The 20,241-nt window shown below is 53.6% G+C and overlaps 7 protein-coding genes across 7 annotated transcripts; 4 read left to right on the top strand and 3 right to left on the bottom strand.

Annotated features, from left to right (window-relative positions):
- MAM_04658 (potassium channel regulatory factor) lies at nucleotides 1–1,134 on the top strand (the record flags this gene model as incomplete). Its single annotated transcript, XM_040823456.1, has 2 exons — nucleotides 1–708; nucleotides 811–1,134. The coding sequence occupies 2 exons, from the start codon at nucleotides 1–3 to the stop codon at nucleotides 1,132–1,134; spliced, it is 1,032 nt and encodes a 343-aa protein (XP_040678709.1).
- Nucleotides 1,135–1,808: 674 nt separating this feature from the next.
- On the bottom strand, nucleotides 1,809–3,508 carry MAM_04659 (26S proteasome, regulatory subunit Rpn7; the record flags this gene model as incomplete). The annotated part of the gene is made up of 4 exons (XM_040823457.1): nucleotides 1,809–2,057; nucleotides 2,127–2,888; nucleotides 2,963–3,243; nucleotides 3,322–3,508. 4 exons carry the CDS (start codon nucleotides 3,506–3,508, stop codon nucleotides 1,809–1,811), a joined length of 1,479 nt encoding a protein of 492 aa, XP_040678710.1.
- Nucleotides 3,509–5,005: 1,497 nt separating this feature from the next.
- MAM_04660 (uncharacterized protein) lies at nucleotides 5,006–5,602 on the bottom strand (the record flags this gene model as incomplete). Its single annotated transcript, XM_040823458.1, has 1 exon — nucleotides 5,006–5,602. The coding sequence occupies one exon, from the start codon at nucleotides 5,600–5,602 to the stop codon at nucleotides 5,006–5,008; it is 597 nt and encodes a 198-aa protein (XP_040678711.1).
- A 2,457-nt stretch (nucleotides 5,603–8,059) lies between these two features.
- On the top strand, nucleotides 8,060–11,313 carry MAM_04661 (uncharacterized protein; the record flags this gene model as incomplete). The annotated part of the gene is made up of 5 exons (XM_040823459.1): nucleotides 8,060–8,243; nucleotides 8,428–9,178; nucleotides 9,445–9,834; nucleotides 9,965–10,349; nucleotides 10,402–11,313. The coding sequence occupies 5 exons, from the start codon at nucleotides 8,060–8,062 to the stop codon at nucleotides 11,311–11,313; spliced, it is 2,622 nt and encodes an 873-aa protein (XP_040678712.1).
- Nucleotides 11,314–12,869: 1,556 nt separating this feature from the next.
- Nucleotides 12,870–14,716, top strand: MAM_04662 (Xaa-Pro dipeptidase; the record flags this gene model as incomplete). The annotated part of the gene is made up of 4 exons (XM_040823460.1): nucleotides 12,870–12,910; nucleotides 13,008–13,274; nucleotides 13,348–14,445; nucleotides 14,506–14,716. 4 exons carry the CDS (start codon nucleotides 12,870–12,872, stop codon nucleotides 14,714–14,716), a joined length of 1,617 nt encoding a protein of 538 aa, XP_040678713.1.
- A 331-nt stretch (nucleotides 14,717–15,047) lies between these two features.
- MAM_04663 (Legume-like lectin) lies at nucleotides 15,048–16,416 on the bottom strand (the record flags this gene model as incomplete). The annotated part of the gene is made up of 2 exons (XM_040823461.1): nucleotides 15,048–16,242; nucleotides 16,313–16,416. 2 exons carry the CDS (start codon nucleotides 16,414–16,416, stop codon nucleotides 15,048–15,050), a joined length of 1,299 nt encoding a protein of 432 aa, XP_040678714.1.
- A 657-nt stretch (nucleotides 16,417–17,073) lies between these two features.
- MAM_04664 (dolichyl glycosyltransferase) lies at nucleotides 17,074–18,791 on the top strand (the record flags this gene model as incomplete). Its single annotated transcript, XM_040823462.1, has 3 exons — nucleotides 17,074–17,150; nucleotides 17,283–18,049; nucleotides 18,124–18,791. 3 exons carry the CDS (start codon nucleotides 17,074–17,076, stop codon nucleotides 18,789–18,791), a joined length of 1,512 nt encoding a protein of 503 aa, XP_040678715.1.
- Nucleotides 18,792–20,241: the final 1,450 nt, after the last annotated feature.

Genomic DNA, 20,241 nt, shown 5'->3' on the forward strand with positions numbered 1-20,241 from the left:
ATGGACTTCGCGTCCCTCATGAACAAAGAGCTCTCCAAGGCCAAGACAACAAAAGATCCGTCTAAAAAGTATCTCAAAAGATCCGAATTGGAAGAAGAACGCAGAAAAGCATATCTAGCGGAACAAAAGGCACTCGAGGAGGAGCGGGAAGCAAAAGCAGCAGCGAAGCGCAAACGAGAGGAAGAGCTGGCGGCGGAGAACGCAGCCCGCGAGGAGAAACGACGCAAACTAGCACAAGAGTCGAGAAAACTCAGAGAGGAAAGGGAAGAGGAAGAGGAGCGGGCCAGGAGAAGGCGGCTAGGACTTCCGGAACTGGTGAAGAAGAAGGAGGAAGACGGAGTACAGGCCGCGGAGGACGATGTCCCAGAGGAAGAGCTGAGAGAGAAACTGAGAGAGCTGGGACACCCGGTGATGCTCTTTGGGGAATCTCACACTGCGAGGTTAAGGAGGTACAGGAAGTTGACGACGGTGATGAGCAAGGGCCCCATACCGACGACGCTGGAGTTGGTGGAGGAGAAGGATATGAGAGTCGGCGGGACGGTGCCCGCAGATAAAGACGGCAGGAAGTGGCTGTTCAGACAGCTGGCGAGCTACTTCACCATGGTTCTCACAGAGTACGAAAGGGCCATGGAGGAGGAAAGGAGCGGAACGAGCGCCAGTAAGACGGCGTATAGCGCCATGGTGCAAACTAGAGAAAATATGAAGCCGGTAAGTGAATAACATCAACCACACCATTTCCGTAAAAGGAAAACACGGGGGCTGAGAGAAACGATTCATCGTGTTCGTAATACGCTAAGTAATTAAATTCAGCTCTTCCGCAAATTCGAATCCAACGATGTGGACGACTCCCTCCTCTCACCGGTAGTGCAAATCGTGCAAGCCCTCCAGGAAAGGCGCTACGTCGACGCCAATGACGACTATCTCCGTTTGAGTATCGGCAAAGCTGCATGGCCGATTGGCGTGACCATGGTTGGTATCCACGAGAGAAGTGCTCGCGAGAAGCTGCATAATGGCGAGAAGGGTCACGTCATGGGCGATGAAGTCACGCGCAAGATTTTGCAGAGCATCAAGCGCTGTCTTACCTTTGCCCAAGTGAGGTGGCCGCCGACGGATTTGAGACAGTTGATGGGCTGAGAAGCGCACAGGATGATGTGGACAGAATTAAAATCAACAATCATCATTGAATGGCAACTGCCCACCTTCTCTGCACGTACGTCGAAACTACATATGAGATAGATGGGACATGCAGACGGAGCTGGGCTTTAGAGCGGCGTGTATGCATGGACCCAGCACGCCGGACCATGCACATCATCCAATGCCAAAACTCGCAATGGTACCGACGGAGTGAATTAACTTTAGTAAAGCCGTAGCATCTCGATTCAAGTATAAATGTGACACCTTCATCCACCAACAGGTTAGGAGGCAGGTTGGTCTGATGAGAACTGCAGTAGAATGCTGCGTTGCTGAACTACTGTGGCGAAGGGAGTGAGACCATGAGTCAATAGGCAAATGAGATATCATTACTTTTATCGTTACCCATCCCCATCATCTCTCATGGATTAGTTGTCGTGTCGTCATAGCTGCTCCTTCAGATACTTGGCACCGTCAGTACCCATGCCATTTATTCAGCATGGCCACAAGAGGGGTCCATTCCAGGATAAGATCCTCATCGTTTCACCAATTTGGCTGGTATCGCCCAGCCTAGGTTGCAAGCGATTTTGTGAGACCAGCTCTGAGGAGTTGAATCAAGCAAGAACTGAATTCCTGTTGCTTCAATGGCTGCGAATAGGGTTATACGACCGCCCGCTTCAGCCTGCTGTTTGCAGCCCCTCCCCTTGCAAGGAGGATTGTATGTCTTCCTCATACCACGCCTCATCCAAACTCGAACTAATGGCATCGCCTGAGGTTGTCTTCTTCCCGCCCGCTGCATGTAGTCCAGCTGCTGCAAGACTAATACGCCGCAATCGTTCTTTGGCTTCCCGCTCGTATTTTCGGGCCGCCCGTAGTGCCTCTTTTTGCATTACGGCTCGGGCGTCGGGCCGAACGGCAACAAGAAGCTGAAGAAGATCGTCAGCGTGGTAAAAGTTATTTTTGGATTAGCCTGTGGTCTAGTGGATTTTTCATACCTTATTTTTTGCGTCGATTCGCGCTTTCAATACATCTTGGCGGATCATTTCTATAAGCTCGGGACCAATAGATGTGCCTGGCTGAGCGAATGCTGCATCAAGACTTTCCAGTGTAACGCAGGAAAAGGGAACGAAGTATTGGACAATACACTTGGTGCGAATCTTTGAGTAGATGGTTGGGATGTGACTCTGCAGATAAATATCCAATAGATAATCCGCCCTGGAGCCCTCTAATATGGAGAGACAGCTCGAATATCGACCATTCACGAATAAGCTGATGGCTTTTCGAATATGCGGCTCGTGTTCGAGGAATGTTCGAAATGATTGGTTGTCCAAAACTCGCTGCTGAAGTTCTTTCCGATCCATGATAGCAAGGGCCAGAAGACCACCATATACGGCGACGTCGTTTGGGCTGGCGATGTGGCCATATTCGCTTGAAGGTACGCTGGAATCTGTTCCTAAAAAGGCCTTTGCAGCATCATCGAAGCGCTCCATGCCCAAGAGGGCAATTCCAGAGGCAATTCGCGTATACGCCTGTAGTGCCTTTTCATCATCTCCGTTCTGCACGGCTGTGATCTTCCCGATGTTATTCAAGACCATGGCATAATCCCGACGGTGGAGAGAGACGTTGGCGAGATGCGTGCCACAATCGATGATATGTTTGGTGGTGCTCACGTCCTGACGCATTCTGGTATACGCCTCGGTGGCTTCGTTAAGTTTTCCTATGCTTTCGAAATGTTTACCAAGATCCTCATTCCCCATCTGAGCAGACACGGGTTAGCCATATGAATGCCAGTAGTTTCCATGGGCTTGCTGGGGGGGAAGCGGAATCTAACCCGGATGCTCTCTTTAATGAGGTTGTTTCTGTATCCTTTGAGCTCACCCTCGAGTCTTGCCGTCTCGGCCTTGTTCGCCATCTCGGTTCGTTCAATCCACGCATCGTCTCTCTGGGCCTCCGGTTCATTTGGGGCCACAGTCCTCACTGCATCCCACGCATCGCGGTACCGGTTGACGTCGTTTCCTGCCTTGGCTTCGACAACAGCAGCTTTCAGGGCATCGACACACAGGGGCACGGAGCTCTGACCGATTAGAAACAGGCGATCGAAGCGAGTGCGGCCTGGCCAAGGTTAGCCCAACATTGCTCGAGGGGGGGGAGCGTGGCTGCGTCTCAGGGAGTATATTAGGCGTATCGTACCGACATAGTTTTGAAGATACAGCCCAAGATCAAGCTTGGGCAAGTCTAGTAGGAGGAGGGTGGAGTTAGCTAAGGAAGCATCAAGGATCTGGAAGGCATCCATAGTGGTGTCCATACCTCGTACAACGACGCCACCCAAGTTGCTCTGCTTGGCTAGGTAGCCAAGAACTTCATCGGAAGCTGCCATGACGGTTGAGAAAGCCAATGCCGTATCAGATGGGAGCGTTGCCGACTTGACTGGTGGCGAGATTGACGATGACAAGGCAAGGCGGGATGTTTATGCGCCAGAGCTCGACGTCGGCACGCGAGCTAGTAAATTGACGACGCAGCACCTACCAGATATGTGCAGTGCCAAGCAGGCCCAGTGGGGCGCTGGCACCAGGCAGGCAGGCTCAAATATACATAGTTGATGGTTGGCGTTAGCGTCGATTGGTAGGTACTTTGGGGGGGCTGTCCTTGGCGGGTCATCTGGACCGGAAGCTCAAGCGCCCGAGGGTGCCTGCTCGCGACGCCAAGAAGCGGACATCTGAATGTTGGCATTTCCATGTTTCTTGTCGATGTTGAATTCCTCGCTGTACAGTGCTCAACGTGCTCATTGGCCAATTAACATCCAGTCACCTCGAGATCGGCCTAATCATAAAATTCTCAAGCACATCACGGTCTGCGTTCAGAACTCTTATTACAATATGAGGCGACTCCAGCTCAGTTGCACAGCATCCAACGACCACCACCTGATTTGATTCCCCCCACCCGCCCGTCTGCCTGACGGCACCATGTGCCTCGGCCTCGTTTCATCGCCGGCCAACGGTTCGTTATATATAAGTTTACTTTGAGGGCGTGGAGCTGCGACTCTGCGACTCGACAACAGGATGTGGCAGATATGGCAGGACCCTTGCAGCCCACCACCTCACGGAGCAGACAAGCAAGGCTTTCGTGCTATTCCAGAGTCCAGATGGATCAAACTAAGAAACGTTGACCATAGGCAAAAAGCGCGCGAGGACAAGAGAGAAACGACGGACGAATACGATGTTCTGCCTGGGAAAACGACCGTCGATTACCTCCTCTGAATCAATGTCGCGGGTCTTGTCTTGTCATTCGACTTCAGTTTGAACTGCAGTGTTTTCTCCCGTGAGTTGAACCAGGTGAGGCCCTCATTGTTGGACGGGCGGCGTCTTCTCGGCTCATACGGCACCCTAGCTTACATTGCGACAGAGGGAACCTCGCGTTGCCAAGCGGGGCCGTCTAATGCATTCGGTGCGCCTTTTCAGCGTGCGGCTTGACTGACACGAAAGTACGGAGTAGTCTCCTTGAACTGGATTTAGGGTTAGATCTTGGTGGTGCGTCGATGGGGCAGTGCAAAGATCACTGGTGTGAGACTTGGGAAAATGGCTAGTAAGAAGAAAGAAGAGTGGACGGTCAGGAGGAGAGTGCAGAGTACGGCATTGGCCAGGCTGTTGCCGATGCCAATAACTAGAACCTACACTGAACGGAACGTCTCGCAAGTGAGCATTTTCTTGATAATGGACACCGGTATCAGCGTTCTTGGCGCCAACAACCTACTGTCGACCCCTGATGTAATGATACGCTGAACAGGCTACTCCCTGCTTCCGTCCGTTGGACCGACGGTAAGCATGTCTTGATACTACCAAGTTAGTCTCGTAAGGGACTGAAATGATTTTATCCATTAGTAATAAAAAATAGCGTTGGCAACATGCCGCAGTCCAAAGTGCGGCCGAAAGACTTTGACGTGCGTTGACACCAACTTCTCGACCGCCAAAACCATATCGAACCTTGACACCGAGGCAAACCAGGCCCGAAACCTTGAGGTCGTAACTGTCCAATGTGCTATCCAGAACGCAGACTTGAGGCTTCCCTTGATACAGCTGCTGTGGCGTCCTTCTCCGTACGCCAATTCGGAAACCGAAAAGAGGTTGAGGCGGCCCCATCCCTGTGCGTTGCCTGGTCTTAGACTGGTTTCTTTACGGAGCACCTGCCGCCTGTTCATCTGATCCTCCATGCGTAGCCCGAACTTGCCGACGAAGTCAATTGGTTCCTCGAAGCAGGCGAGGAGAATCATGAGGGGAGCTAACGGCGTCGCCAACTCGCGCATAACATGCACCGGTTGAGAATCATGATACTCCTCTGTCGGAGCAGCAGTCCAAACCCTTTCGCCACTGCCGGCTGAATTGAAACCCACGTTAACCCTGCAGGCTCTTGCAAAGCCGGCATAGCCGATCAGTTGAGAGGGGTTTTGGCATTTCGGCCAGACGAAGGGTCTCATGCTGGCCTATTTAATCTTTTTTTTTTTTTTTTGGTTAAAAAAAGGGAAAAAAGAAAAAAAAAGGCCAATCTCGACTGGCACAAGGTGGCTTCCATGCGTCTTCCGTTCTCGCCTCGTCACTTCATCAAATGTTCCGATTTCTGTATTCTGTCTACTATTCCGCAACCATTGGACGCCGAGAACGCTGTTGGTTGGCGCGCTCCATGACTAGTGACGAAATCTTTGTGGCTGTCGGAACACCCGCGGGTCGAGATGCTTCTCCTGGGAGGACAATGGCTCGGGCCATGTCTGCGTCTGCACCGGTGGTACATGCACCGAACGACGGCGTGGTCTCTCTCTGGCTCTCTGGAGCTGGGCGCCTGGGCGCCTAGACCCTGTGGAAGGTCGATAGGAACGCAGGTCTGGAGCCAGTCGGGGCCGAACCTGGCAGTCCCATTCGCGTCGTCAACAGGCAGTGGTTATCTGAACCACGCTGCATCCTGCTCATTGACGCCCCGTTCCTTTCGTAGTCGCCGGTGCTGAATGGATGCGGGAGGATGCAGCCTTCCTCCTCCAGAGTCCAGACATGGAGCAAGCTTCCGCACTTAGGTGCCGGGCCTGGGAGCCGTAACCTTAACCCTAAAAAGGAACAATGTCACCATCTATGCCGACTCGCGGGAGCTTTCGTGACCGCATCGGATATTGAATCATATTGCACCGGCGCGCGAGTTGGAGAGTTTCTGAGATGCTCTGAGCTTAGCAAGACTTGCATGTTGCTTGCTCTTGTTGTAAATCTGCCCGGTCGCGATGCCCCTCCCACTTCACGGCGCGGGGCCCCCGCTTGGTCCCGTTATTGCCACCAGGCACTGGGGCGGTTGAGCGGCTGGGCGGTCTTCGGATATGTATGGATGCTCGGCTCGGCTGTGGGTTTGGTGGCACAGGAACCAGTCGATGGCTGTTGTACAGGACCCGCAGTGGCCTCATAGGTCGCAGAGCGCGGAGTACTCCGTACGGAGTACGTAGGTACGGAGTAGTGACTCGCAGTACTTCTAGTACCTTGGTACGTGCTACGTACTTACTTGAAGTAGTAACGCCATGCCGGGCCATACATTATCGACATTAGGTCCAATCTCGTTCGTGGCCCTCGAGGCCAACCACGGGGGCGTAGAACTATCCACTTTCGAGAAATGCTGCTGCCTCGTGTCCGTGAGTTGCGTGTGGGAGTTAGGCCTTCGCCCTCGGTACTTGAGTACTTGGAGGCTCCAGAAACTCCGTGCTTCAGCAGGTATCCCCAGCAATCGTGTGCTCCGCGACTAGTGACTACTGTAGCGACTACTGGGAGAGTGACGAGGTGCAACGCCATTGCCCGTTGCCCGTTGGATCTCGAGCAGCCCGTCTGGGCCAAACGGCTCGTCTGGACACCAAATACGTAAATGTCTGTGCTGGTCATGTCAACCGGAGCCTTTGGTTTCCTGGGCAGGTACGGAGCACCGTAGGTGTACATAGGCCCTATCAACAAAGGATCCGGCGTTATTCCCGTAGGCGCGCTTGACGGCCCAGAAAGCATGCGCGGTTCCGTTTAGGACTCGGGTGTCAGACACTGGCTTGCGTTAAGTAGGTCGTCGAACGGGGCCCAGTTGACTCCTCGTCGCTGGCTGCGCCGTGATACTGGGGGGGCCCCAGAGCTGAGAGGGCGAGGACCAGACTGGAGGACTGGCTGTATTGCTGCCGTCGATTGCTCCTTCCAACTTGCTCACCCACTCTCTCTTCGCTCGGTTACTCACACATCGACGCTCTCACACACCACTCCGTCACTCACACAGACCCAGGGAAGCACGCAACATCCAGACATCCCGACTCCCAGACACCACCATTTGTGCAGCCACGTACCCCCCGCCCCCCCAAGGGTCCCCCTGCCTGAGTCGTCGGTCGCCAACTCGCTGCTGCGTCCTCAATTCTTTCACTTCTTGTCCTGCCTATCCTGTTCATCTTTCTCATCAATCCTCGTTGTCCTTCGCGTCGCCGGTCACGAACACTGTTGAGCGTCGTGGCTCATTGCGCCCATCTGATGGCCTAGGCTGCCAGACACCGGGGCAATTGGGATATGCGCTGCCTCTCTGGCTTCGCATCCCCGGATCTGCATCTTGGATCCTCGGTCGCTCACCATCCCACCGTCGACCCTCCCCTAGTAGCCGCCTGTACTAGCCACTATCGCCGACTGCCTATCCCAGCTCTTACTTCCGAACCGCGTCAACTTTGTCGCTTTGTGATAGCCATATTTGCGACCGTACCACGCTTAGAGCTTTACGTCTTTGTATCTGCCAATGTCTTGTTGGTTTATTTGTCCTAGACTCAAGCGCATGATCTCTTAATCTGAATTTCTCAAATCCCGTCCGACGGCCGCTCGTCCCAACACACACATCCCGACATCCGACGACTGCCTCTGGAGCGATCACGACGTACATTATGGCGACGGAAATGGCTGACGATGACGCTGGGGCGTTGTCCCTCAGCGACTGGCAAATTCCCGATGTCGCTTCCCCGGCCGACAGCTCCAAGTCTGACAGCGAGGTGGATGAGAAGACCTGTACTGACCCGAATGCGCCTTCACAACCAATCCAGAAGCGCCGGCGAGTTACTCGCGCTTGCGATGAATGCCGCCGTAAGAAGATTAAGTGTGACGGGAAACAGCCATGTACTCACTGCTCCGTGTATAGCTACGGTATGGTTTGACAGAACCCTCCAGCGATGTAGTGGGCGAGCATCGCGGACTGCATGTCATGTATGGCATCATGTTTATGGAATTGTACTTGCTAACAATGTGTCCCTTTGTTGCGCCTCAACAGAATGCACCTATGACAAGCCGTCGAACCGTCGAAGAAACCCTGCGCCGCAATATATCGAAGCGTTGGAAAGCAGACTACAACGGGCAGAGACTCTGCTACGAAAATTTATGCCAGATGTCGATTTAGCGGATCCAAATCTGGACCCAGCCATCCAACAAGAGTTCCACAATCGTGAACAAGCACGCGCGGGAGCCGGCAAAATGCGATCCGCCGCTCCAGGGGCGCCAGATGCCGGTGATGCTAAGCTCATGACCATGATTGACTCAATAGGCCAGCTTGATTTGGATGACAGAGGAGGATGGGATTTTCATGGCACCTCCTCAGGTGCCGTCTTTCTGAAGAGAATGAAGGAACAATTCCGCGGGCTCCTTGGTCCAGTTACCAAAGCACCTTTTTTACCACGCGCCGAACGTCCGTCAGGGCTCACTGCGCTTGATACACCTTCTCCTGCGGCTGGTGCATCTCCATTTTCGTCAATCTCTGCGTATCCCGAACTCCCACCCAAGGATGTCGCCAGGAAACTTTGTTATTACTCCCTCAGCTGCGCAACGTGTCTCGTTCGAATTATCCATATACCAACATTTTACGAAAAATTCGAGCAGATTTATGGTAGGCCAATCGGAAGTCTCAATCAGGAAGAGACTCACTTTTTGGGACTTGTTCATGCGGTCATCGCTTTGGGATGCATGTACGACAACCTCGAAGACTCCAACCCCACGGCTGGAGGCTACAAGACGGCGATTGAGAACGGGTAAGCTGAGACATTTGCCTCCTTTTTTCTTATTCTTACGCCTTCTCAGTTTTCGAGAAGCCAGAGACTAATTTTCACGGCTGTAGTCTCAAATATTATCGTGCTGCCAAATGCCTGGTACAAGATCTTGCCGATTGCCGCGATATTGTTTCTCTTCAAGCCTTGCTGTTCATGACTCTGTTTCTCCAAGCCACCTCCAATCTAAGTGCTTGCTATTCTTTTGTGGGCATTGCTTTACGTTCAGCATTGCGTATTGGCTTACATAGGCACCTGGAGCACGAAAAGATTGGAGTGGTTGAGCAAGAAGTCCGCAAGCGAGTGTTTTACGTCATTCGGCAGATGGACATCTACGTATCTACCATGCTTGGCTTCCCGCTTCTTCTCAATATCGATGACATTGACCAGCCGTTCCCGACCGAAGTTGACGACGAGTTTATCACAAACACGGGCATCATGCCACCTCCCCTCGGCACGCCCTCATTCTTTGAAGCCTTTAATGCTCATACTCGCTTGATGGAAGTGCTTGGCAAGATTACCAAGTTTGTGTATCCTATGCACATGCAAGGGCAACCGGCTGGAAAGGGAGACAACAGCACGACGTCTTGTCTCATTAGCTACGGCCGCATCAAAGAAATTGAGGCCGATTTGCAGACTTGGTATGAGAGATTGCCGGAGATGTGGCGACCGAGCCCTGACGGTCCGATAGAGGTTGTGCGGTGAGGACCAGTCCTGCTTAAAATCCACATGAAGAGAAGGGACTTGGCCATACTAACCCGATTTTTGCAGGGTGAGACACCTCTTGCGTTTCGCATATGCTCACGTTCAGCTCGTATTATACCGACCCTTCCTTCATTATATTTCCCCGCGACACAATCACGGGACTAAGGTTGATGAATTATCATATGCATGCGCGGCTGCCGCCGTAAGCGTGTCGCGTAACATTGTGCATATTGGACTAGAGATTCGAAAGCAGCGCGTCCTCAGTGGACCTTACTGGTTCATGCTCTACACCGAATTCTTTGCCGTACTCTCTCTTGTGTTCTACGCCATTGAGAATCCCGACAAACTTGGTTCACAAGAAGTCCTGGCCGATGCTCATGCTGGGCGTCAAATGATTGCTGACCTGGCAGACAAGAGTCTCTCGGCTGACAGAGTCACCAAAGCATTAAAGGTCAGCTGGAAATAACCCATCGCATTCGACAGATTACTGATACTCCTCGTAGGTGCTCTTCGACCAACTTCCCGAAAGGCTGGAGCAGGCCCGTTTGGCAAGACCTGTAGGCAATTCCAGGAAGCGGTCTGCCGCGGGATTCAAGTCTGGGTCGATATCAACAACGCGCGCAGGCACCAGTCAAACTATACCAGTGGCTAGGGCCGAAGATTTCATCCGAACCCGCAGCGGCGGCATTCCGGGGCCCTTCGGAACACCCAACTCTCGAGGCTCTGCTGATGGCAGCATGGGTCAATCATCGGACCAAAGCTTCCATGACATTCCCTTTTCAGGCAGTATGCACGATATTCTTCCCTTGGACTTGTCATCCCGGGCAACCCCCGACTCCACCAGCACAGCAAGCAGCACTCACCGACACGGCTTTCAATCACAACTACTCAATGCCCATGCTATACACAATCCTGTCAACAAACTAGATTCTCTTATGTTTCCCTCAGAGGACCCCTTCGCTTACCCTAATCAACCCATGATGGAACTTGGCTTTCAGCCCAAGGCAGATGCACCAGAAATCACCATGGCGGCCCCGAATGCGTCATTCTTCTTCACGGGCTCGTTCGAGGAGATGGGTGATCAAATCCTGGGACAACCTCCACCGTACATGACCCCCCAACAGCAAACTCACCCCATGGGAATGGCAGCGTCCATGTACGACCCGCACGGTATGATGGCACTGCCCTCCACTCAGCAGCCACACCAACACAACAGGCAAATGCAGCAGCAGGCCATGCACCAACAGCAACAGCAACAGCAACAGCACGACGGCGGTATTTTCGCCGGCTTCCGTCGTGCTAGAGCGGACCGACAGCAAGAGAGACAGATCGAGCAGATGTTCACACAGCAGGGCATGCAGGCAGACTGGGGAAGCTTTTTTGGCTCTGGGAGAGGTGGCTTCCAAGGAATGTGAATGATTACCACCATATGATACCCATTTTTCCTTTAATTTTAAGGTGAAGGGACAAGGCGCGACCCGAGTTCCCATTGATTTGCGGGAAATTTGTGCGGATTTTGTTCTTGCTTTTCTCTTCCTCTTCTGTCTTGATGGTGGTGAATTTTCTACAGCGCGGCCATCTTTGTGGCGTAGCGAGATCTGATTTTACATTTTATTCCCTTTCCTATGTTGTGTTTTTTTTGCGATGGCTTCATGGGAGTCGAGTTGAAGCATGGGGCATGACATGGTTTGAAGGTATTCACTGCTACGACAGACTCGGACTGGCGCGTACGGGACATGCAGAAAGACAGCATACATGAATTTACAGATATCCAGACGGGAAAGGACACTTTGAAGAATACATGTAGGTCGGGATTGGGCCTGTGGATTGGCGGACATTAGATGGGAATGTTGTTGGTTGATTGTGGGGAGTTTTGGCCGGCTAGCTGGAGTGACTGGAGTCGTATGATTTGTATATACCTACGGCGAAGTACACAATTCACGGGACGCATGCGCCCTGTCAAAGAACTGGTCGGTTGTCTTACGATATGCCTGCCAGACGGCTTGTTTGATTTAATTCCTTGTCTTGCAAGCTTTTGCGTGCCGTGCCTCCAACAAATCCGCGGTATCACGTCAGGCCGAGAAGCAGTGTGGCCTCATCTTTAATTGAGAGCAGAAGCATGATGGAGTAGTGTGTTGAGGCTCAAAACCAAGACAAACACTTGGGCAGACCGATATTACCTGTCAAAACAAATAACGCCAACAGTGGCATGTAATGGACAGAAGTTCATTTCCGACGCGTCATCGCCGAGCACAGCGTGACAAGGTGGACGGGCGAGTGTGCGGCGGAGAAAGCAAGCAGGCTAAAGGGTAGCAGTGTTACGGGAGCACAGTGGATGAGATTCAAACCATCGCCGCTTTGTCCGGGTTTATTCTGCTTTGTGCGTCTGGGAAAAAGTTCCCGTCTGCGGCCCGGGTTCGGAGGACTTTGGCTGATTATCCTGGAGCTGATGCTGGTGCGTCGGAGCCGACTTGACGATGGTATTGGATATATCGGATGATGAGCAGGTACGGAAATCAATCCCCGGAGGACGACGGGGACGGTGAGGGCGAGGGAGGTGTTGGACGCGCAATCATGCCGGCATTGTTCCTTTTGGGACGAAGAACGTTTTTGAGTCGGTGCAGGGTGATGATGATTGGGTGCGGAACCAGACTCTCGCTATCGCGTGTTTAGCTTTAAACCACTTGGCTTGGCTGAGTGCCGTTGGAGACAGTGACTAGATACAGTGGCGTGGCGAATTCATGTCAACAAATAGTCTGTATCTACCGATCATTTACGAGCCCGTTCATGACTTTGAAGTCAGGACGTGCAGGCATTATTACTAACTTATTACTAACCTTGACACCTTACTAAGTACCTATAGCCAACCCGGTATCGCAATCGCAGAAGACATCCGGGAGCAGCACGGACATTGATTGATCTGGCCTTTATTAGCCACGCAGATGCAAGTTGCCGACAATACCCAATCCGCATGGACTACGACCTGATAACCGAGGACGAGTTCGACGCCCTGTGAGCTTGTCTCGTCCGATGGCCGCATCATCGCAGGTCGGGAGAGCCCAGAGGCATGTCCGCTAACATGTAGCTTGCGCAGCTGCTTGCATGTCAGACGGGATGACGACTCCATGTCGGCCTCATACATCAAATATCCTGGTAAGAGGTCACCATTACGGCCCTCCTACAGCTTCCTTCCAAGCCAGCTCTCCAGCAGCACGAGTACGGCCGGCCTAACACAGGGAAAACAAACAGCCAAACTACACGCTCGCAAAGTGGCGAGGGAGCTCGGCGTCGACGATGGCCTCATTTACCTCCCAGGCCTGCCGGAAATCTTGCTCGAGGATTCCGACCAGCCGCGACTGTTCCGCCAGCGACGATAGTATGTCCAGTCTGTCCTGCTTGCCCCCAGTTTCCACGAGGCTAACCTTGCCCACCCCCCTTCGACATTGAAGCTTCTTTTACATAACAGGCGCCAACTTTGAGGATTGCGCCGCAACATACGAAATCAAGCACGATAAGCTCACACTTTGGATCCCCTATGTTGAGCCCCGCGACGTGCTCTGGTTCGGCTCCAAGCCGTCGGCTGTCGAGTGCAAGCGCCGCTACCACGTCGACGAAGTGAGGTACACGACGCAGCTGAGCAAGTTCCTGCGCAAGTTTGCCGCGCAGCCCTCGCCGCCAATCGTGTACATCCTTCATCCGGACCAGGCGCCAGACCTAGGCTGTGAGAGTCTGTCTCGGCTGTCCCTGGATGACTCTTGCCTGCTGCCGGCCATGGACCGCGCCCGTGTCGTAAAGTCCGACTACGAAGTCGCAATGGTGCGCCGCGCCAACGACATTTCGAGCGCCGCCCATCGCAGCGTTGCAGAGCGCATCCTGCGTCTCACCAACGAACGGGAGATCGAGGCCATTATCCAGGCCGTGTGCATTGCCAACGGCTCCCGATCCCAGGCGTATCCCATCATTGCTGGGTCCGGACCCAACGCCTCTACTCTGCACTACGGCTCCAACGATGCGCCGCTCAAGGGCAAGCAGTGCGTCGTCATTGACGCTGGCTGTGAGTGGAACTGCTACGCCAGCGACATCACGCGCACGCTGCCGCTCTCAGGCTCGTGGTCGCCGAGGGCCGCCGCTATCCACGCCATTGTCCAGCGCATGCAGGAAGAATGCATCGCCGAGGTTGCGCCGGGGAAGCTGTGGCGCGATATCCATCTTCACGCGGCGTCTGTAGGTATGGAGGGCCTGCTCAAGCTGGGCATCCTGAAGGGCAGCCGTGAAGACGTAGCCCGCGCCGGCACCGTCGCTGCCTTTTTCCCCCACGGCCTCGGTCATCACGTCGGACTAGAAGTCCACGACGTCTCTGGGACGCTGGCCCTTGGCGCTGCGACCGCCCACGGCGTTCAGCTCGGATTCGGCAAGAGAGCCGTGGTGACGCCCTCGATGCTTGCCGACATGATACGTCTGGCATCCTCCCCGGACGACATGGGCGTGCAGGAGAGCAAAGGACAGCACCTGCAGCCAAACATGATTGTGACTGTCGAACCTGGAATGTAAGTGCATCTGTGTCCCTGGCTGAAATCTCGCGATTGTGCTGACCGACCCTGAATCAGTTACTTCTGCCGCGAATACCTAGAGGCTACCTTCCGCGGCGACCCTACCCACGCCCAGTTCATCGACTGGGACCTGCTCGAAGAGTACTATGATGTCGGCGGTGTTCGTATCGAGGACTGCCTTCTTGTCACCGAGCACGGGTATCAGAACTTGACGGTTGCGCCCAAGGGCGACGAACTACTAGACGTCATAAACAAAGGGAAGAAGTAGAATCCCAGGATGCGTATTGACGAAGCACCAGGATATCAAAACACGTAAATCTGCATGTCAAATCACATCGTTCAATAGGACAAGTTCCGTCTTGGTTCAACTTGATGTAAAAACAGTTATAGTCTCTGAATACTATGCATATGTTGGGCTTTGCATCGCTCCGCTCGCTCACCTCTCCCCTGGTAATAATGTCCAAAATACGCTCTGCTGTTGTTGCGACCGTAATCACTCAAGCCCCCCCGAGAGGATAACGTACAAGTAGAGCCCGTGAATTTCCTCGCCATGGCCCCCCTTTTCTAGGTATTCATTTGCTGCCTCGACATGGTGTTTCTTACAGGTATTTCTTGGGGCTACTCGTCCTACGGCGCTTATAGACCACGTACCCAGTCACGAGAACAATTTGCGTACCCACAAAGAACACCATCAATTTGCCGTGACCGGGAATACTGTCGGATAGAGCCGCGGAGAGAGATCGATGGTGGCTGCGCAGGTTGGCCTCAAAGGATTGACCGTGAGCGTCAAGCTTCTGCCTCATGTCGCGGTGCATACTGTGAATTTCCAACTCTAGTTCTCTAATCTTGGATTGCAGATCACCTATTTGTCGAAGAGCTGCGAGCTCGTGACGGAGAGAGTCGAATGCCTTCTTCATTTCCTCGTGTCGCGCCTCGTCCATCTGGTGGTGTTTGGAAACGGCGGCGTACACGCCGGTTATCTGGTGAGTGACAGATTGGAGACGGTTGTGGAGGTCTGCAAACTGCTCCTTGGAAGTTTGGAACGTGTCCGCGGATTGGTCGGGGATGGCGTTGCCAACGCCGTCATTGTTGTTTTGCTGCGCCTGCTGCGCCTGCCGTGCCTGGTTATTACCAGGCTGATCTTGTCGAGAACTATGCTGCTTGTTGTCTCCGGAGACAGCCGAGTCAGATAGGACAACGAGCTTGAAGACCTCGAAAGAGTCGGGTGTTTCGGGTGTAGCGGCCGTGATACCGAAGTAGTACCCAGGAGGCAGCGACACCTTGTCCGTCTCGAAGCAACTGTGGCCGTCGACTTCGACTTTGAAACTGGAAGCAGTCTGACGAAGCTTGATTTGTGAGGGACGGCCAAGATTTCGGTAAAAATAGTTGCATTGCCCGAAGGCGAGCTTGTCCACATTGGGCTGTGATACGTGATCAACGGTGCCGTCGTTCAAGAAACCACGGATCATGCCACCAGAGCCACCATGTGAGTCCACTACTAGTACAAGACCGTCGAATTTCCCGGCGGTATAGACGCTGTTCGTACCGACTTCCTCCTTGCCTCGCCTCACCAACCAAATGTTTAGGTTGCCGCCAGCTCGGTCCGGTCCGCTCGCACGGAAGTCTATGTCAGCCACCCAAGTCGAGTGCGTGAGAGGTGCATCTGACCAGATCGACGATCGCTGGTTGCCGGGGTCGATGGGCGTGAGGATGATCTTGTTGGATAGGACCTCAGGCTGGTGAGGCTGACCCGTGATTGTGAAGTGTGGAATTTTCCCGTCGCCAGCTCCCAGACTGTGGAGGCGGTAATTGTCAGTCAGGGCTGGCCATTGGCGTCCTTAGAGAAGGCTCGGAATCAACTTACCGTCCTGAATGGCCAAAGCTGAGCTCATTGATCAAGACCTGTGCCTGTGAGGGGCCGGCAGCGAGCAGAATGGCCAAGGCTACGACATGGCCGGAGAATCGCATGGTGGTGGGATTGGAATTTTACTGCCGTCCACAAGTACAGTATACGTCAGTCAGGAGTCAGGGACAGAAATCGTGACGATTGGATCGTGGATCAAGATGGTCGGCCAGTCCAGCTGGTGATGCCGTGAGGGACACTTTGTTTGGCAAAGCTCACAGCTCTCGCGCCACGAGGTTGGTTTACCGGAGGAGGTGTGGATGTTTGCCAAGGTGGTCTTCTGGTGATAAGAACAGCAACTTAGACACGTGTGTACCGGCAAAGAAACAAGCCTTCTGAGGCACTCAAAAACACATGAACGGTGATGACTTGACGATTGACAGAAAGAGTGAGACGCGGGCAAATGTAGCCAGAGTCGGCCTGCAACCACATCAATATCACTGATGTGGACAGATCGCTAGCTTTCCCGCGTCGGGGGGGGTTGCAAGAGCTGATTGGCGCTCACAACTTCTCTGGGCAGTGACGGGAGTCAGGACTCAGGAACCGCTGTCCAATGGCAGTTGGCGGGGCTGCTGTGGGACTTCCAAGTTGTAGTTGCCTCTGGCCTGACTTCACTCCTTTGCGGATCGCGACCTCACCGGCAGCGAACTCGACATTTCGGGTCGCAATCGTGCCATGAGGTGTCTTCAGGAGCACAATTAGCTGACCCTTATCTTGACGTCATGTCGGAATCACATCCCAGTCTCACGCAGTGTGCGGTCGTGGCCCTCGCGTTCAAAATCCTCTTGTTCCCAGCCTAGTATGTTTTCTTTTCCCACTGCCCATGTGCTTCCTTTTTCATATTAGGCTTGATAGCACCAGAGGCATCCATCTATCTGTAACAAGCAGAGTCTGTGATTACCTCAACATTTCTTGCCTAACATTCCCGCAGCAAATCCACCGATTTTGAGGTTCACCGCAACTGGCTTGCCATCACCAACAGCCTCCCTATATCTGAATGGTATTACGACAAGACCTCGGAATGGACGCTCGACTATCCTCCGTTTTTTGCCTACTTCGAGTGGGTTCTTGCGCACTTGGCTCGCTTGGTTGACCCGGCCATGGTTAAGATCTACAACTTGAATCACGAAAGCTGGCAAACCGTGTACTTTCAACGTGCAACTGTCATAGGTTCCGAGCTGCTGCTCATTTACGCGCTCCAGCTCTTTATTGACACGACAAATCTGCCATCGAAGCGAGCCGCCCAGGTTGCTGCACTGTCTGTCTTGCTCTCTCCCGGCTTATTGATCACAGACCACATTCACTTCCAGTACAACGGTTTCATGTATGGCATTCTTTTGTGGTCGATGGTTCTCGCTAGATGCCAGTCCACGCTTTTGCAGAGCGGACTGATCTTTGCGGCGCTTTTATGCTTCAAGCATATCTACCTCTACCTGGCCCCGGCATACTTTGTGTTTCTCCTGCGCACCTACTGCCTGTCGGCTAGCCCGCTCTTCCGGATCAAATTCCTGAACTGTACCAAGCTTGGATTGGGCGTCATCTCCATTTTCGCCGCGGCATTTGGCCCGTTTGCTTTTATGGGGCAGATGCCGCAACTGCTGGGCAGGCTTTTCCCGTTCTCCCGTGGGCTTTGCCACGCATACTGGGCTCCTAATGTGTGGGCACTCTACTCCTTGGCGGATCGCGTTTTAATCCACCGTAGGTGCACCTTACGGGACAAGACACAAGCCCTTCTCCCCTCATGTTTCGGCCCGTCGCTGACATTTTCTCAGTTGCCCCAAGGCTGGGCCTCTCAGTAAAGCCCGAGGCTGTGCGAAGCGTCACTAGAGGACTAGTTGGCGATACTGCCTTTGCAGTTTTGCCCGAGATCTCACCCAGAGTGTGCTTTGCGTTAACACTGATCTTCCAGGGCCTTCCTCTCCTCAAGCTTTTCTTCGCCTCTGATCCTTCATGGGAGGCATTTGTCGGTAGTGTCACTCTTTGTGGATATGCATCGTTTCTCTTCGGGTGGCATGTGCACGAAAAGGCCATTCTGCTGGTCATCATCCCGTTTAGTCTCATCGCGCTCCGGGACCGAAGACATCTCGGCGCCTTCCGTCCATTGGCGGTTGCTGGTCACGTTTCTCTGTTTCCATTGCTATTTACTCCGGCTGAATTCCCTGTCAAGACCATGTACACCGTTTTCTGGCTGGTTCTATTTTTGATGTCGTTTGACCGGCTGGCGCCTGCGTCAAGTAAGCCACGGGTGTTTCTGCTGGATCGTTTCAGCACACTGTACATTGCGGTGAGCATTCCACTGATCGCATATACGTCTCTGCTGCACCAAATTATTTTTGGGAAGAGCTATGAGTTCCTTCCCCTCATGTTTACCAGCGCGTATGCCGCCATAGGGGTGGTGGGCAGCTGGGTTGGATACATGGTGGTATACGTTACTTCTTGAGCAAACGAGCACATGGGGCTGTAAAATGCGAAGCCAGACAGTATTGAGTGCCGGTAGCCGTGAAAGTCAACTCAGGATGGGGTTGCAAAAGAAAACGGTGCATAAGTAAACCTCAAGTCTTCCTTGAGCCTGTTCCATCTTGTCTGTGCTGGGATGGCTGCTGGCTGCTCTGCGTGCCCAAAAGTGAGTGAGGCTGAGTAAGCCGTCGACTTCGGGAGGCCGGGTGGGGCGGCAGGTCAACAAACTCCACGTGTGGCTCCAGGGGGCCAAGGCTCTGGCCACAAACATCAGTTTCGACTCTCGAGCCCCAGGGCTTCGGATTTGTGCCGTCAGTAACTAATTCACGGGACCGTCGTGGCAAGTAAAAGTCGCCGAGAACGAGGACCAAAGCGGCGCAACAAGAGCGTGCACGACGCGTCGATGACGCTGTAACACATGTCCTGGGCGGAAACAATTGACGGCCGCGAGTCTCAGCGTCGGCAGAGGTCAGATCCGTCTTCCCGGCATTGACAAACAAGGGCCGGGCTCGGTCCCCGGAGGCCCTGAGGACACGGGAATAATCAAAATATGGCGCTGTCGAGGAGTGTCCCGGGAAAGAAGCTCGCGGGGGTCAACTCGGCCCTACGCACGGAGTAATTTGGCGCTGTGCGCTGTGATGCAAGCAGGAGAGGCGCAAGAGGAGGTAATTTCGACCAGAGTCAGGGTCCAGACGTCCTACATGCAAGGGTCCAACGACACGATGCGGCATAGCGGCTGACAATATTACGGAACGGGGAGCAAAGTGGGTGTTTCACGGGCCCAATCGATTCGTATGCGAATGACGAACAAAACGAGCCCGAAAACGTGGGTGAAGAGTCCAAGTACGCAGCTTGACTTGCGGAATAACATGGTTTGGGCAGACGGGTGGTTTTGTGGAGGGCATGGCCATGGCGGTCGGTCGCGGGGAGGAGAAGGCGGAAGCAGACGGGCGGCCGTGTGCCGGGCGGTGGTGGTGCGGTGTGTCTGGCTGGCAGGGGGTGGGTGTGGGTGGGCTTGGGCTTTGTGTCATTTGAGTGGTCGCGCAAGCCACGGCGGGCAAGGGCAGGCAGGTGAAAACGGACCGTGGTCACTGGTGAGTGAGCGGGCACGGCGACTTATTCTTCTTTTTTTTTTTCTCTCTGGGCCTTCCTGCCCGTTTCACCTTTAGACAGAAACTGAGCCTCTCCGGACTTTGCCGCGTGCAACGAGCCGGTGGGCCATTCGGAGCAGATGCCCAGATGTCAAGGAGGAACTACTAAGTACTTAATGCATGCTCGCAACGGAAACCGAGAGAGATGGACTCGGCGCGTCTGCACATGGGCGCAAGTTTTCCAAAGAGCTCAGCCAAATAAGGCCAGATGCCTCCTCAGGCACTTGCGCACCCGACACCCGGCCGTTTTGGTTCTCACAAAAAATCCGTCTCTTTTGCCCA

Source organism: Metarhizium album, assembly GCF_000804445.1.
Source record: "Metarhizium album ARSEF 1941 chromosome Unknown scaffold_10, whole genome shotgun sequence".
NCBI lineage: Eukaryota > Fungi > Ascomycota > Sordariomycetes > Hypocreales > Clavicipitaceae > Metarhizium > Metarhizium album.